Source organism: Acartia tonsa, chromosome 3 (assembly GCF_053477335.1).
Source record: "Acartia tonsa isolate MP-2025a chromosome 3, ASM5347733v1, whole genome shotgun sequence".
Lineage (NCBI taxonomy): Eukaryota > Metazoa > Arthropoda > Copepoda > Calanoida > Acartiidae > Acartia > Acartia tonsa.
In genome coordinates, this window is record NC_137262.1 from 43,581,861 (window position 1) to 43,599,915 (window position 18,055).

The 18,055-nt window shown below is 30.8% G+C and overlaps 2 protein-coding genes across 4 annotated transcripts; both read left to right on the forward strand.

The window, feature by feature from the left end:
• The first annotated feature begins 3,550 nt into the window (after positions 1–3,550).
• Positions 3,551–15,242, forward strand: LOC145314282 (histone-lysine N-methyltransferase SETD7-like). 2 transcript variants are annotated; one of them, XM_080154137.1, is made up of 13 exons: positions 3,551–3,660; positions 4,084–4,221; positions 5,012–5,115; positions 6,845–6,919; positions 7,828–7,873; positions 8,290–8,385; positions 8,571–8,675; positions 9,113–9,140; positions 9,293–9,346; positions 9,947–10,035; positions 11,291–11,373; positions 14,897–14,993; positions 15,143–15,242. In XM_080154137.1, the coding sequence occupies exons 2-13, from the start codon at positions 4,138–4,140 to the stop codon at positions 15,215–15,217; spliced, it is 936 nt and encodes a 311-aa protein (XP_080010263.1). In that variant the 5' UTR covers positions 3,551–3,660; positions 4,084–4,137; the 3' UTR covers positions 15,218–15,242. The 2 variants fall into 2 exon arrangements, with proteins under 2 accessions (XP_080010263.1, XP_080010262.1); XM_080154136.1 differs by lacking the exon at positions 9,293–9,346 and having other exon boundaries at positions 9,113–9,194.
• A 68-nt stretch (positions 15,243–15,310) lies between these two features.
• On the forward strand, positions 15,311–17,844 carry LOC145314283 (histone-lysine N-methyltransferase SETD7-like). Of its 2 annotated transcripts, XM_080154138.1 has the most exons (7): positions 15,311–15,416; positions 15,483–15,530; positions 15,873–15,981; positions 16,050–16,145; positions 16,295–16,376; positions 16,459–16,497; positions 17,682–17,844. In XM_080154138.1, exons 3-7 carry the CDS (start codon positions 15,887–15,889, stop codon positions 17,748–17,750), a joined length of 381 nt encoding a protein of 126 aa, XP_080010264.1. In that variant the 5' UTR covers positions 15,311–15,416; positions 15,483–15,530; positions 15,873–15,886; the 3' UTR covers positions 17,751–17,844. The 2 variants fall into 2 exon arrangements, with proteins under 2 accessions (XP_080010264.1, XP_080010265.1); XM_080154139.1 differs by lacking the exon at positions 16,459–16,497.
• The last annotated feature ends 211 nt before the right edge of the window (positions 17,845–18,055 follow it).

The window sequence follows — 18,055 nt, forward strand, 5'->3', positions numbered from 1 at the left end:
TGTTTGAGGGGGTTAATCCCCACTTCACCCCCTCTTTGGACATCTATGCCTGGAGGATCAGGACCTTCAGAATTATACATGGAACCTGAAATTGACTTGTATACCTATATTTCTTACTAGCGGCTATGCCCCTAGAGGCCTCTAGGGGCACTTGAGGAGGGGGAGTCAAATTTGATTACCCAATATCTTATTTTAGATTTTATAAGAAAAAGTAAAAAAAAATTTTGTTGGGTAGAAAATTTTTTTTTTGGGGGGGGGTGCCCCCCCATCATCATTTTTAATTTTAGTTAAAAAATTTAAAAAAAAAATTGTGGGGGGGGGGGGTATTTTTCATTTTTGGGGCCGTTGGGGTTATTCCACCCCCCAAGAAAATAGTTATAAACCTTCCCGGGACTTAAGAAGCTACCTTGTTAAGGAGAACCCAATCGGTTCAGTGGTAGGCGAGATCCTTCGGTACAGATACACAGACAGACACACAAACTTCCTGTTACTTTAGTATAAGGATGAGGATGTACTACTACAGGTTTGGGGGGATGTTTTATGGGGTTTAGGAAACCCTCCCCCAAATAAAATAAAATGGAGGGGATGAAAAATATATCTCCCAAAAAGCTGTATTTTGTCCAAAGTTTTTTTTTATGTTTTTTTTGGTGATCCCCCCCCCCTCCCCCTAAGTAAAAAAGGATGTAAAAACAAAGGTTGTTGAATAAAAGTGTGGAGGAAGCGAAAATTCATTATCAAACAGGGGACATGCACAATTTTTTTTAGCCCTCTAGCTTTAATAGGAGCTGAGATAATGGGGGGGGGGGGGGCATTGAACTACTGATAAAGGTGCGGCAAGGGGCCTAACTGTTAAGGGTTAAGTCTCACAAATTATGGATCCCGATTGACCATCTAGTTCTATCATATCTATTGGTTAATTATACTGTAGTACTGCTGTACTTCCTTATTATTTTTTTGGTTATTTTGTAAAACAGCAAATCGTTCTTTTAGTTTGAATTAAAAAAAATATTATGGCCTTAAATAGTTTCAAATTAAGTTTCTATTTAATTCCCATGCACACACAGACATACATCCTATATTTGTTATACATAATTGCGGCTACTTTTCTAAACTTTAAAGATGTAAGATTTATAAAGGAAGATTTTAATTTTTTTTTGAACAGAGTGATTTCTTTGCTTGGTATACAGGCACTACATGAAATATAGATAAATCACATGACTCATAATCAAATATTTGAAATGGAAAAAGTGCTGAATCTTTGATCCTTTTTTGTTAAATTGAATGAACAACTATGGCGATGTGAAAATTAAATTCTACAAAGAGTTATATTTAAAACTTATTACAAAGAGTATGCTTTTAGCTCTATATGATTCTATAAGATTTTTTTCTATTGTATTAAAGTTTAATTTAATCCACAAAATATTTTGTTAGAAATATATCAAATTGTTAAGCTAAGAAACAATTTTATTCATTATTTTTTTTTAATAAATTAACGACACCCTTAGGTAACCCTAGGTGGAGAATTATATGAAAAGGGAGGATTTATAAGGCTGGGGCATCATAAAGGGAGAGGGGTTTATGATAGGGATTCCTAAATCTTTTACTCAAAAGATAGGAAGAGTTTTTATTAATCAGCTAAAAAATCTCTTAATTAGTAAAAACAAGATTAAGATTAAGGGAAAAAATGTAGAAAACTTAAAATAGAATATACAGCCTCATTCATGATAATTTTTAACGCCTCTAAGTCTAATGAAACTTTTCTTATATAACCCCAATTGAAAGAACACTAAGGGACGGGGGGGGGGGAGGGGAATGGCGATTCATTGGGGGGGGGAATCGTTTGAAAAGGGTAGATGTGGAGGGGGGGCTGGCAAAGGAAGACAACTTAGAGTACCTTATATTGATATGATAGGTTTATGTAAGGCTAAAGTATTCCTATCAAAATCTTTACCTAAGCTTGACATTACTAAATTTAAGGGTAGACTATCTCCCCTAAACTAAAGTAAGGCTAAAGATACCCTTATTTTTAAGGGGTCCCTAATAAACCGTTTGTGATTAGCTTTAATAAGGTTTATTGTAGAGTAGATGCACTACGGAGAAGCAAGAATTAAATGAGAATACTGTATCATATAGTATTGATTAACAGTTAAATTTTGAAGATTTAAACCTTGTACCTAGGTATTATATAGTAGGTGCACTTATATAAAAGTAACAATTAAATGAGCATACTGTATTCATACTTACATAGTAATGATGAGCAATGACATTTGCAAATTTGGAACCCGGCCAAAACTAATATACATACATAAAAATAGAATTTCTTAGAATAAACAACAGTCTAGGCTACAGCTTCACACCTCCAGTACAAATATTCGAAGGAATATACAAAAACAAGTATGACAACATACATAAAAGCGAAGCTTACCAAATACAAATTTACAATTATCAAGTTGTAACGCTTTCACTACTTATTAAAGTAACATAGTATCGTTTCCAGTAAGGTTTCAGAAACTAATATGAAATATCCTCTGGATAAGAACCAGTTCTCAGCCTTACTGAAAAAAAACATGTATAGCATCGTATTACAGGAATGCAGCAATGATAACTAATCGTACTGTACAAACATAGAATTAATTGAATATTTATAATAGAAAAACTTATTATCAAGAAAAACAATAAATATAAAAGAATTTTAAAAAACTTTTTTGTTGCTTTTTACCTGAGAAAATACATTGAAAGTTGTACCCCTTACCTCCAATATTACCGCTCTAATTAAAATATTCACAACACACGTTTATTTCTTTCCTTTACAACTTTTCAAGTTCGAATGTCCTTGCACTAAAAACAAGGACTCGGGGATAAACAAATGGGAAATAAATTTAAGCATGCTTATCCTGCAATCTTCAATAAACCTTTTGGAAAATGCTTTAAGTATGAAAGGCGCCCTACGTTTAATTTTTGTAAGAGATGTAAATGCTTAAAAAAGTTCTTTAAAAGTTTGAAAGTGAGGGTGGGCATATAGTCAACTCGTGTGTAAGATGAATCAATTTTAATCAGCCACAAAATTAGTAAGAATAAATTTCATTATTTTTACTATATCCCCATCATAGACGGACAAGAGAGGAGGTAAATTTGAAACCCCGTATTTTAACCCCATCAAAAAAAAATTACTTTACCCCATCAAACCATTAAAATCTCTCATTTTATCCCCCTCAAAAAAAGGGGTATAGTCCTTTCCACGACATCCCTCCATAAGGGGCGATTCTTCGTATTTTTCACAGTAAGTTTATAAAAAGCCATTTTCAAAATACGACAAATCGCCCCTTTTGGAGAGATGTCGTGGAAAGGACTATACCCAAAAAAAGCTTTGACTTCCTTGATCCCCATGTCCCTGTATTAAAAATAAAGTCATTTGACAGGGTTAATTATTTACAACAGTAAAAAAAAACTTTAAAACACCCATTCCAATGAAAAAATACAATTCAATTAAAAAAGAACAATTCTATCGTAATCTTACTATTTTTTTGAAGAAAAATATTTTTGTTACGCTAGTTTCTTATTGAGTGCTTGTGAGTCAACACAAAAAGAAACTTTTCAAATCTTGCGTGAACTTAAAATAAAAAGTGAAAACAAAAGTATAATGTAAAAAAGTTTAAGAAGGTTGTTTTATGATATTGGTTTTTCTTAATAGACTGGACAGATAGATATTTAGGTTTGTTTTGAAATATAAACAGAATAAGCCTTGAAACAATGGATTACAAATAACAAATGACTTTGTCCCTCAAATAGCCCAAAACCATCCTGAGAAAAATAAAAGTCAACTCCAATTTTCAATTTAGGGTTTTAAAATTTTTGGGGAGAGTTAAATTTTTCCAAAGGGCGATTTCTCTTGGGAGGGTGAGATACCCTTCCCCAAAACAGTTATTTATCTCCCTTGGACCTATAAGAAGCTTCAATGTAAAGGAGAAATATGTCAAATATGTTAAAGAGTTCCTTAAAAAAGCTTACTACTTTATAATTTAGGATAGATGAAAACTATTTTAAACTTAATAAAGAACAACATCATAAAACATGTTTTTCCAGTTAAAGAAAATGAAAAAAAAACTATTTCTGTGATAAATCTAAAATAATATAAAAATGGTTCATAATCTTGAGAATAAATATTCCAAAAATAAAAATCCATCAGATATTTTGAAAGATTGGATTGAAAACCATTCAAAGGTAATAAAATCAAAGTTATAATTCCTCTTTATTCGTAAGGGGACAAGTCACTCAAAAATCAGCCACGTGACGTCATAAAATGAGGGAGATGAGAGAGGAAGTGGAAAGAAAACCCTAAAAAAGAGATGGATAATCCATCATTTTTATGACGTCACGTGGCTGATTTTTGAGTGACTTTGTCCCCCTACCTTTATTTTAAAAGAACGGATAACCTTGAATTTCTAGAGATTAAAAATAAATATGTATATATGGAGTAAATAGTTTAAATTCCTTTGACATTCTAGGTCATTTGTTGCAATATTTAGACTTTTATTGTTGTTTTTATTTTTGCCAACTATGGTTCTATGATTTCTTTGTTTCTTTAATTTATTCAACCTTTAAGTCAAGACTTAATTGCAGTAGGAGCAAAGCATATTGAGTTTTAAGAATATAATTCAAAAGTAAATGAACAAACTTGCATTACAAAATATAGTATAAGAGCCCTTTAATTAATTTCATCAAATTAAAACAAAAATTCGATGTGTGTATTTATTGTAAATTAGATTAAAACATAATGTTTAATACTGACATACCTACGCATATAGACTAGGTTGTATAAGTTGTTACGCTATTCAAATTATGCCTAACTATTACAGGAATCATGATGCTTAATATGAAAAAGGAGAAATAATGAAATCAACGATGAACACTTTCTCCTCTGGACGGACGTGAGGCGGACGGATTGCGAAAAATTGTTTTTAAAAGCTTTTACTTTTTTGTCTGTTTGTCACTGCAATTCCATTTTTTTTAGATATTAGTTGATCCATGGCCGGATGTAGAGTGTGCAGAACCTGAAAGGTCACACTCCACCTCTCCAGAAACTGGTGGTGTGGTTATAGACCCAACTTATGATAGGTAATATCATCGACATATCAAATTTTGAGGATATGTGTGTGCTTGTCTGTTATTTTAATAAATTGTTAACATAGAGAAAATAATAAAAGAGAGAAATCGAGGTATTTGAAGGACTAAAATAGGCAGTGGGCCTAGAGGCCTATATTGAGCAATTGCCGCGCTGAATTTTTAATGTTATTCCACCACTTTTCAAAATGGGAATATCTTAAAATTAAATATAATTTCAAGGCAATTATAGTTGCTGTTTGAAGCATAAATCTAATTTTTATAGGATGAAATAGAAATATTTTGAATTATCATCCATTCTGATGAAACCTAATGGAAGAATATAAAATTATCATTATTGATTTTTCATGACTTTGCTACTGACTTTAATCATAACACTCATTATTAGCTTATAAGATTTATATTGCAGTCTATCTAACTTATATTTTTTAATAAATAAACGTTTTTACAAATTTAATATGAACATTTGATTGTAAATTATAATAATCAGTTTTTCAGTGCCATCTAGCTTTGGATATAGAACTAGAATATCAAAGTGTTCATAAAATTTTATTTTGCCTTTATTTTTCTTGTTTTGGATTTTTGTCACTAAAGGGCCAAACCCTGAGGGGTAAATAACATCACTTGAAAATGTTAAAAATATTGTATAAACGAGTATTGTCTGAGAAAGAACATAGATAGCATTACAGATTATTCACTTATTTCGATTATTCAGTTATGAAATTTTTTATTTAATATTTAGCCTTAGTTTTAATGTATGTCTTTGAAGTAGACAACTAGCGAACCTGGTGGCTGAGAGCTAAACTATTAATTTTTTATTAGTAAACATTTAAAAGTTTTATCATGTTAATTAGATTTAAATATTACATATAGGCTAATTTGAAAAAAAAATAAATTTTTGATCATAAAAGGTGAACCCTCCTATTTTTAAACTAGGCGAAACATACTTTTCTGCTGCACTAAGACCGTCCGCGGCTGTTTGTTTTTTAAGATTCTAAATCAAATTGTATTTTAAATATTTTCTTTAATTTTTTTAAAAACATAATAAATTACAGAAAAATAATAATAATTAATAAGATAAAATTTTTTTATTTTTTTTTTACATATATAGAATAGGTTATGATTAAGATGCAAAAAGCCGCGGACGGTTTAGATAAATAGCAGACAAATTATTTTAGTAGGGGGGAAGTAATATTTTACAATGAAATTGGGGTGAGTATTCATCCTCTTATCCTTTTTCCTTATGATTGTTAACCATTAAAACTGTTTTTAATCAGAGATGATAAATTGTTATACATCACCAATAATAATAAACAAAATTACACTGTAGATTAAAACTATTAATTGACAAGTTTGGAATCAACCAACCAAAATACAATTAGTACCATAATTATTTAGAAAACAAAATCATAGAAGTTTGGATAGTAGTGTAAATTAAAGTCCAATGTCCTCTCCCTCCATGGTTTATCACATCGTATAATAAAGAGCTTTCCGCGGACATCAAAATAAAAGATTTTAGAATTAGAACCATTTTTGTAAGCCCCAAGGTGCCGAAAGGAAATTTCTAACAAAACTGGTATTAATCTTATGATTTTTCATTTACTATTCTTAGAATATTGTCAACAATACGATACGATACATGAGTCTTAAGTATGGCGGAGAACCGGTTCTAATCTAACGAATATTAATTGGTTTCGAAGCCATACTGAAAATTATATTATAGAGAAGAAGAAGAGGAATCCGAGTGGACAGGAAAATATGACAAGGATGATAATCTCAAAGGTTTCGGAACTCTGAGGTAAACTTTATATATAGAATCAGAGTGGACAGGAAAATATGACAAGGATGATAATTTCAAAGGTTTCTGAACTCTAAGGTAAACTATATATAGAATCAGAGTGGACAGGAAAATATGACAAGGATGATAATCTCAAAGGTTTCGGAACTCTAAGGTAAACTATATATAGAATCAGAGTGGATAGGGAAATATGACAAGGATGATAATCTCAAAGGTTTCGGAACTCTGAGGTAAACTATATATAGAATCAGACTGGATAGGGAAATATGACAAGGATGATAATCTCAAAGGTTTCGGAACTCTAAGGTAAACTATATATAGAATCAGAGGGGACAGGGAAATATGACAAGGATGATAATCTCAAAGGTTTCGGAACTCTAAGGTAAACTATTTATAGAATCAGAGGGTACAGGAAAATATGACAAGGATGATAATCTCAAAGGTTTCGGAACTCTAAGGTAAACGATATATATTTCCAGAAAACAAAGCAGAAATAAGGAATAGCCAACAAGCGAAAGAAATATAAATTAATTTTTAATTACTATTAAGCGTTACCCCAAAAAATCACAAAACCTTTTCGCATATTTTTTTCTCTCGAATTAATTCAGTTACTAATTTATTTTTCTCTCAAAGCTTTAATGAAGTAAATTTCTGTAATTTTTTTGAGGGATTTATATTTATCAAAATCTAGAATTAGAATAAGGATGGTTATGTTTCTTAATACTGAGTCTTTGATAATTAATTTTTAGTGAGACAATTGTGTAATTTTTAAAAAAGTAAACAATAGAGTAAATTGCTGACAACTAAACTTATGCCTTCAAGTGGTTTTTCCCCCTTGTTTCATGGATATGATACATAAATACCGACAGACCAACCAACCAACTTAATTAAACCTTTTTTTGTTTCAGTTTGTATGATGGAGATTCTTTCAAAGGAAACTATGAAAATGGTCTGAGGAATGAAATAAATGTTTATGACTTCATTAAATTGATTAATTTCAAATTATTTTTTACAGAAAGAATAATATCCAATATCTTTCCATCCGTCTGTCCGTTTTTATGTCAGCTTGCCAGTAACACTAGGGTAAAAATGTTATTTTTTAGCTGTTATACACAAGGTAGACGGAATAAATTTGTTGTGAAAATTCCCTGAACCAATGAGCTGTATATTATTTAATTGGTCCGTCGGTCTGTCAGTCATGCAATGAAAGATGAATAAAAATTTGTGATTTTATTGTTTCTCATCACTGAACAGCTGCTCTACAGCCCTTTTTGTCAGTTTTTTTATTCATGTTTTATTTGTGCTTCGCTTATATATGTTGTATATAGACATTCTTTTTTTAAAGTGTAATTAATAATAATTATTTCTGAAGAGAGGGCTGGGGTTTGGTGGTTAGTACTGTAGAGAATATCACATCTCTAACTGGAAACTGGGAAAAAGGCCTGCTCCAGGGTAAAGTCAGACTGGTAAGTATTTTTAGAATTACTTATCATCAAGGCTTTAATTTGCAAACAAAATTTGTTATACGGGTTCTTGTGTAAAATCTAAATTAACCTCTATTTAAAAATCTAAAAACCATTTAATTTCGCAACTAGGCAAAATTGTACCATTATTTTTTTTATGAAAATTCATAATAGAAGCCAAATTTTAGGTTAATCCAGATACAACTGTATTAGAAGCCTGGTGTTCCAACAGCAAACTGAATGGTCCTGCCAGAAAAATAATTGTTAAAAAGTTTCGCACATTTAGACAACAGGTAGAAATATAGAGAAGGTTTGAATATACATTAATAATTTCCCCCCAATTTAAAGAAATTAATTTGATAAGTTTACTCATTTTTTAAGTAGAACACATTTCTTATTTTTGTCCCTATTTTGATTAGTAGCAAAGCTAATATATGATTCATTTTGTTATCTGTAAGTAAGTTCGTCAGTAGCTAAATGAAGGAAATGTGACACTCTATTTGAGATAGACAGCTGATTATTTGGATGAGATACCGCATACTGCAATTACACTACAAATATATTCATATTATGTGATTTTTTAATAATTAATTACCACATATTCTCTTTTTATGATCACTGGACATCTGCTGTATAACCCACTTATTCCGTTTTTCAAAGCATGATTTTTTTGTGCTTCACTTCTTATGGATGCTGTCATCCTTATTTATATTAAAGTTAATGTGTGCAGGTTTCCTGGTTTGGAAGGTACAAAGAAGGTGTGCCTCATGGCCAATGCTGGCAGTGGAGTGAGGGAGGTGGCTGGCTTACAGGTAAGTTTGGAAGGTATAAATAAGGTGTACCTCATGGTCAATGCTGGCAGTGGAGTGGGGGAGCTGAGGTGGCTGGCTTACAGGTAATTATAAAGAAGGTGTGCCTCATGGTCAGTGCTGGCAGTGGAGTGAGGGAGGTGGCTGGCTTACAGGTAAGTTTTCATAATTACATGCTTGTTTATTTATCCTCCTATTCTATGAAGTGGGTAGTATTTTTGGCTGTAGCTTAAGGTTTCTGTATGATAAATTGAGTTCTACCTTTTATAGAAGCTTCACAGAGGTCTTGGGATGGTTTTAGGTTATTTTTCTGCCCTACCCTTTGAATATAGAGTACCTAGATGCCAGTAGCGCAGCCTTAGTATGATATTTTTGATCAAGGGTATGGATTTAACAACTAGTCTATAATAAAGAGCATGTTTTAAATTTTTTCTTAATATTATCATCATCATGTTGTAGTTTATCAAAGAAAACCTTATTTAGATTTCATAAGAACCTAGTAAAAGTGGCTGACTCAGATTATGACGTCAAAAAAATTAACCAATGAGAGGCAAATATAAATTTTACCATTGGTCAATTACAGTGTATACTGGCCTCTCATTGGCTAATTTTTTTACGTCATAATCAGAGTCAGACACTTTTACTAGGTTCTTTCATAATTATTTGATTTTTAGCGTAAATATATCATAAGTGACATTTAAACTTTTTTCAGTGAATTAACATTGCTTTGGTTGATACTACTAAACATGCTTCAGGTGGTGTAGACTCGACAGGAAAGTTTACTGGGGAAGATATTGCATTTGTTTACCCTGATCTTCTCACTTGTCTTGTTGGTACTTTCAAGGCAAGTATATTCAATAAGCTGTAAAAATTGGAAAGAATTTTAATGAATATAATAGATTTGAAATCTGCATAAAATTTTAAGTATTTTTTATAAAATTCGTTTTTTATATAATTCATTATTTAAAAGCGCAAATTCAATTTAAGTTGATAAATTTTGACCAATAGGATAGGTGAATTGGAAACTACCTGCGCTCTTATTGGTTGAATGATGTACGTCACTTAAGCTTCTCCAATCAGGGCGCAGATAGTTTTCAATCCACCAATTACAGATGTCAAAATTATCTAACTTAATTTGTATTTGCGCTTATAGATAAAGAATTATACAAAAAACAAATTTTATAAAAATTCCTTTAAATTTTATGCAGATTTCAAATCTATTATATTCATTAAAATTCTTTCCAATTTTTATAGCTTAATGTTCAATTACCTATACAAAGTAATTTTCTGAAAATCCTGGCCCTCAGCATTGGATTAAATGAAATCGTGCCTGGGGAGGTGCCTGGTTCAAGTCTGTATCACACCGTGTCATACTACAGACGTTACTGCTACTATATCCAGTACTAGCGGCTACGCCCCTAGAAGCCTCTAGGGGCACTCGAAGAGGGGAGAGCCAAATTTGATATCCCAATTTATTATTTTAGATTTGAAACGAAAAAGTAAAAAAAATTTTGTGGGGGGTTAAAATTTTTTTTTGGGGTGGGTGGAATTTTTTTTCTAGGGGCGATATCTCTTGGGAGGGTGGTAGTACCCTCCCCCAAAATAGTTATAAACCTTCCTGGGACCTATGAGAAGCTACCCTGTTAAGGAGAACCCGATCGGTTCAGAGGTTAGCGAGATCCTTCGGTACAAACACACAGACAGACACACAAACAGACAAACAGACACACAAACAGACAAACAGACATCCTGTTACTTTAGTATAAAGATGTAACACAAATAGTGAGAGTATGAGGAGTGCCTTAGCCTTTAAACTGGCTCAACTCATTATCATACACAGTTAGGATTTCCAGACATGAGGTAATGAATTCAAAGGTTTGGTTGTCTGTTGAGTGTCACTTAAAATAATATCCTAATGTGGGTGTTAGAATATTAATGCATCCAATTACAAGTGGATGATGTTCTGGGTGCTCTAGTTGATCACTTGAAATTGCACGAGAACCCCGCCCCAACGAGGTAACTAACTCGGTTATCTAAAAATTCTACATATCTTTTATTAAAAATCCTACACTTTTTAAAGCATATCATTATATAAACAGGATGGAGTAATGATGAGCGCTGTACCTGGTGAAATTATAGCGGTCAACTTTCAAAATGATATTCCTGTACCTACCATAAAAAGGTGAGATTCACCTCCAAAAAGCTTTTAAAAGACAACTAAATGTTTCAATAGCAGATTAGATAAGGTCATTATTTACAAATAGGCTGAGCTTAGATTAAATAAAAAAAGTATAAAAAAATATTCAATATTTTTAAAGATACTAAATTCTCCTAGTAGGGTAGTATGTAGATTTTGATATCCTACAAGGTAAAGTTTGAAGTTTATATGAAGTTTTCTACAGGCTGCACTTCATAAAGCAGTATTATCCCTGGAATATAAGTGTTGATCACACATCCCCCATCTCCCTTACTTTTAAATTAATACAAAAACAAGCCTAAGCTAAAAAACATAAAAAGTACCTGTTATTTTCAGAAAAATGTAATTTGGGGTCCATTTTGTATGTTTAACTAAAAATCTAAATCTATCATCTATCTAATATATAAAATTTAATCATCCGTACTGATATCTTATCCTATATCTCTAAGTATGAAGAAATGATAATTAGGCTTTATGTCATATTTGAATTTAAAATATGATAAAACATATGTTACATAAAGTATTCTTTGTTGAATAAACATTATAGAGAATGAGATATCAAAGATAAAGCAGATTTTTTTGTTTGTTTGTGCAATTTTATTGCAATTCAAACACTCAACTTTGCATTTTCATATTTCACATATTTGCCAATCTAACTTGTGCTGCAAAAAATGAAAAAAATTATTTGATATTTTTAAAAATATAAAATACACCAAGCATAATTTTGCATAAGGTTAACCCTTACAGCTCGGGCCCCAATTCCCACCTTAATAGATCGGGGGGGGGGGCTCCAAGAGCCCCCCCCTCTATCTCGGCTCCTGTTACAGATAAAGACGTAAAATTTTTTTCTGGTGGTTCATGTGTATTTTTAGAGAAAATTACTTTTTCTAGTCATAGCAGCCAGGCCGCTCCTTAGCCGCTTTTTAGCGGCCAGCCGCTAAATTTTAAAAAAGCTGTAGAGCGGCCAATTTTGCAGCTAGGATGACCAAATTTTAGGACGAACTTTTATTTTTCATAACAAAAAAATTACTTTTTCTGATCATCGCCAAAAAACGGCAAATAACGGAAACCGCCATTTTCGGCGGTTACGGCGGTAAAACGGCGGTTGGCGGCGCCAATTAATATTTTTATCTGTTTGATGTTGCTCAAGGATTTACCAAAAAAATTTATAGGACTCTAGCTGTAATAGAAGCCACGATATTCATGATATATGTCTGTAGTAAAAGCCGGACAAAAATCGGTCATAAAGTCGGTCAGGGAGCGGTCAAACGGTCATAACACATTTTTTCTCAGAAGGTCATTGATATCTAAGTATTCACCAAAAAAATTTTAGGTTTCTCCTTATACACAAAAGTCATAATGTAGAATTTAAGATTTCTTTAGAATTTTTTTCTAATTTTGGTGCTACCCAACCGACTTTGACCGGACACCACGACCGACACAGACCAGATATCCTAATAAAATCAACTCTTGCCGACGTATAATTACTAAACTTAAAAAGTCATGAAGTCACAGCACTCCATCTTACCTACAAAAAAAATGAGATTGAAAAAACTAGAGGGGGGGGCTCTTGGAGCCCCCCCCCCCGATCTGTAAGGGTTAATAGTCATAATATATATTTATGAAGATAGTGTATATTTTATTTTACAATTACAGTTAGGGAATTGAAGTATAAAACAGATAAGGAAAGTATGGAAAAATCCCATTAATCAATAGATGACCACCAAACACACATCTGAAAAAATCTTTTATGGAATTAATAGAAAACATTAACAATAAACAGAATCTATAAAAGGTAAGAGTTAACTTGAAAAGGCAGAGCAACATTTCAGCCACAAAAACGTTTGTAATTCAGTTGTTGAATAAACTTTATGTAATTGTTTTAATCAACTTTGGTCTCTGTCGCTGCACCGAAATAACAAACTATTCAACATATTGCCTGATCAGATTTGGCAAAGTGATCAAATTTTTCCACAAAGTTTAAAAGTATACAAATTGAGTTATGGATAGTTTTACAATGTATAAACCTGCATGGATGGATACAATATGCTCATTTTCTATCATTTAAGAGAAAGTTGGGATGTGCTGTATGCATGAAAATATTTGATAACTTAATTTGTTTTCATAAAAGTGTTTCTAAATTATGTAGATTGATTTTATACTTTTCTTATTATTATCAGACCGCATCCTGGTATTAAATTGAAAATTGAAAGTGACAATATTGATTATTGTTCATTGTTCAAATTGTACACAGCAGTGATTTTTGAATTGTTTGTCCTTGGTCAGGCACATTCTGTATTGTTATTGTTGTATTGGTCACAGGATTATGTTGTGATGCATCAGAACCTTTACCTTGACATATCATTCATTCTCCATGGCCTCCCATCTTGTATTACTGATTGTTTAAAGTAAAACTTTTATATAGCTAGAGAATGTCCATGCTGTGCATAATTTATAACAGAGTTGTTTATACCAATTAAGAACTTAGAATTGTAGAATAATCAAGAGAGAATGGTTTTTTTTATTTTTAAAAAGCAAGAGTAAAAAAAGGCTGAAACTTCAATTTCAAATCTGTGACACATAGTGTAACTTGATAATGAATAAAAGTTATGATTTGCCCTGCCTTTATCAATTTTCTCATCCTTGTTCTATCAACACACACCTAAACATTGTTGAGATTGAGTGTTGGGGGGAAAGAATGCAAAATGGGGGAGAATAACATTGAAACAATTTGAAATTTGTAAATTCTGTTATATTGGATTATTTGGTGCAAAGTGAGATGAATGCACTCACTCTACTATTGTGTGTGTGTGTGTGTTTCTAAACAATGCAGATACATACATTTATGGGATCTTCTACACTTGAGCCTATTGAAAAATTATAAATCTTTGTTTTAAATAAAACTGAAATCATGTAAAATAGATGATATTAAACTGTTTTACACAGCTTAAAGCTAAAGTTAAAAATAGTAGTTATTCATCTCTGAAAGGGCATATAGGAAATAGTGTAATAAAAGTATATATTGCTATTTTTTTGTGTTGCTATAATATTTCAAAGCTAACTAAATCAATCTTACTTCATTGATCTGTAGTTAAAATTGAAATGTTATGGACATATTACATTAATACTTCTCATATATGTAAAGTCATTAGCTCTACATACTAACTCCTATTATTTTGTAGCATTTATAGAGTTGTAACAATGTGTATGCTCAGCCAAAGCAACCAAGTGCACATACAATATTGAGATTTCACGATTTTTAGCTACACAGTTGCAAACATGAAAAGGATTTAATTCAACACTTTTCATTTCAAGTTGAGAATATATTGGTTGTGAGCAACTTTACATCAAGTTGGACATTTGTACTAAATATGTTTACCTCACATAAGTTTAATTTCAAGTTTAAGTTATAAAAGAATATATATTACTGATATAAAAGAAATAACTTTAAACTTATCCTAGAAGCTGAATACTCTATATTGGTAAAAATCTTTGTTGTCTGTTTCAGAAAAGAAGGTCCTGAGGTTTGGTACAAGATGAGCACACAGACAAATGCTGGTGACAATATTCTTGTTCCAGATCCTTATGAACAGAGAACCTGCCAGGTAAAAAGTTGTCCATAAATATTTTCTATTTCATATTTATATAAATAATAAATATACATGCATTTTTAATGATGTGCTTTCTTTGGCAAATTTAAAAACTTTGACTATTAGATGTTTTTAATAAGTCAATATCAAAGAATTGTGTTTAGGTGACAAAAAGTAAAGTAGAAGGTGGTGGTGAAGGTTTGTATGCTCTAAGAGATATTCAGGATAGTTCAATTTAATCAAAAATATAGTACAGAATTTATTATGGTTGTAAGATGCTTGACCATAGTTGATGTATCTAAAAAATTTAAACTGGAATCTATTGTGGGTGTTTTGCTTATAAATGAACTTGAAAATAGGAAGGTGAAGTAGTCGCATTTTACAATGGAATCAGACTGCCTTACAGAACAGGAGAAAAAGAAGTTTGGGAAACCTCAGGTATTGTAAATTTTTCTTAAATAGATTTTTTATACAAATTTTATTCATAAATTTAATTTGTTTAAGGATATAAGATATTTGTGAACTCAGACTACAAATATGGTGAGAGAATAGGTAATAAATCATATTTGCAATACAATAAAGTAGAGTTTTATGTTCTATACAAAATATTATTTTTCATCTATCCTGCAGATTTATGTATTTTTATTTGGTTAATATATATTTTCATGTTAAGGATTTACATATCACATTAATTATACAGATATTTTTATACTGAATGATTGTGTAATTTGTTAATGATTTTTACTTAAATGTTAAAAAAGTAGATGCTCAAAAATCACTTATATATAGATATCTTTATTTCTCATTTCAGGATTTAGATAGAATTGAGTAGTCAATCTTAAAAACCAACCTTTAATAATAAATTAGATTGCTTAACTACTAAAAAATTTTTAGATTTACCTGGAGACATGTGTTACCTTGAAAATTATGCAGCTACTGTTGGACATAAGATGAACCACTGTTTCATTCCCAACTGCACAGAATGGTTCTTTGAGCATCCCAGGTATATCCTCAATGATCTTTTTAGTCTGATTTTAGTTTTATTATGTATGATCTTATATCTAAATTCAGGCATGGTATTATACCTTGTGTTGTGGCTATCCATCCCATCAAGAAAGGAGAAGAATTCTTTCTGCATTATGGTTATGATCCTCTAAATTGCCCCAGGTAGTAGGTTCTTATTAAAGTTTGTATGGGTAAAGACTTAAGTTTGATCTATTTAATTTAATCAAACTAAATGAAAGATAAAAAACATAAAATAAATGATTGTTTATAACACTTTTAACTAAATCTATTTATATTTGTTCTGTATTTAGTTGGTACAGACCTCTCCTGGATGCTTTCCTTGAAGAGAATCCAGATTTAGATCTCTGGCAGGCTGCTGATCCTTACAGATGGGTAAGATATTGAAACAAAAAAAGAAAATAATAATATGATCAGTTACTGAATTTTTTTTGCATTGTTATTGAATTATTTTTAGAAAGAGCAAAACAAACCTAGATTCAAAGACAAAATAGAAGTAAGGATTATTTGGAAGAAGGAAGATTGAACACCATATTGTAGTTAGAATTAAAAAGCATGATCTTGTATTAGTGTTCAGGGTCTGGTTTGAAATCTGAATATATCTTAATTTTGTTAGCTCTAAAACACCAAACTAAAGCTTACCCTTTTACATATATCCTTTTGCAATACTGATATTCAAGGTTTGAACAGCAAAAAGAGATATCTAGAGTACAAGTTCTATTCAGGATTAAGCTATTTCTATGGTCAGAAATTTGAAATATGTTAGAGTTTTAGTTAAAAGTAGTTAAAAAGAGAAATATCTTCAAAAATATATGTCTCTATATTTAGATTTGATATTGTACTAGACTTCAGAATTGGCTATAGACAAAAATGGATAAAAGATTATGTGAATGTAGTTAAAATTCTTTATTTTAAGATTTGTCAACCAGAAGCTTTACCATTTAATATTAATCCTTTTGTATTTGTTGTAATATAAAACAGCTATAGAAAATACCTTTATGAAAACATAAAAAAGTTTTAGAGCATCATGGTTTAGCATATGTTATTAACAAAATATGTAATATGAAATTTATTATTTTAAAGAGAAACATCTGAAAAAGAAGAAACCTCTGTCAATTTATTGTTTTTAATAGGTTATAGAAGCTACAACAGAAATGATGTCTAGTTTTTGAAAAACAATTGTGAATAACCTAAATAATAATCTAAACCTTTTATTTTTTCAAACTTTCTGTTATGTTAATTGTATTGTACAAAATGTACATTTTAAAAATTAATTATGTATAGTTAAATGTAGTTACATGGAGAAATATCTCTATTATTTTGAATCCCTTTATACATATCATCTATAATCTTTTGAAAATTACAAAAAGATACCTTTGTAAAGTTTAATCATTTCAATTGTGAGGGGTTGTTGTTGTTTAAGTCAAAGATAGTTTCTTTAAAGTAGGGTATTAGGTAGTTTATTTTCTTCAAATTCGATTCTTAGCAAAATTTTATTTTTATTTCTTATAAATTTTACCATATTATGCAGGTAGAAACATATTGAAGCAGAATCCTATCATTTTTTGAAAATGAAATCCATTACCAAGCCTAATTAATTCACAATTTACTTTCAATAGACTGTATGCAAATCTTTTTTATTGTATATAAATCCTTATTGATATTCCCAATTGCTTTTAGGAGAAAGAGAAAGTGCCCTGGTATAAGGAAACTTTAAAATATGAAGAGGAACAAGAAGAAGAAAAATAGAAAGTTTTTTTTGTTATCTTTAAAATTTTACTTTTACTTTGTCCTAATTTTGTTCATGTGATTAAATATGTAAAATAAATTTTATTTGCGTTAATGTATATTTCTTTTATTTCATACATTTTATAATTTGTGCATTTCTTCAGCCAAGGACGTCCAAAGGGGAGGGTAAAGGGGTTATTACCCCCCCCCCTCCAAATAAAAAAGCTTGGACGCCCCTGTCTTCATTAGTAAAGCTATCATTTATTTTTTGACGAAATGAAAGAAAGAATTATAAATAATATTACATAATTTAGTTTTAAGAAGTA

Bases quoted from the DNA above. Each gene is read 5' to 3' on its own strand.
- LOC145314282 (XM_080154136.1), top strand. From the start codon at position 4,138: ATGGTTCATAATCTTGAGAATAAATATTCCAAAAATAAAAATCCATCA. The intron at 5,116-6,844 runs GTAATATCATCG...ATTATATTATAG, and splicing joins ATAGACCCAACTTATGATAG to AGAAGAAGAAGAGGAATCCG. The intron at 10,036-11,290 runs GCAAGTATATTC...TTATATAAACAG, and splicing joins GTCTTGTTGGTACTTTCAAG to GATGGAGTAATGATGAGCGC.
- LOC145314283 (XM_080154138.1), top strand. From the start codon at position 15,887: ATGTGTTACCTTGAAAATTATGCAGCTACTGTTGGACATAAGATGAAC. The intron at 15,982-16,049 runs GTATATCCTCAA...ATCTAAATTCAG, and splicing joins TGGTTCTTTGAGCATCCCAG to GCATGGTATTATACCTTGTG. The intron at 16,498-17,681 runs GTAAGGATTATT...AATTGCTTTTAG, and splicing joins GATTCAAAGACAAAATAGAA to GAGAAAGAGAAAGTGCCCTG.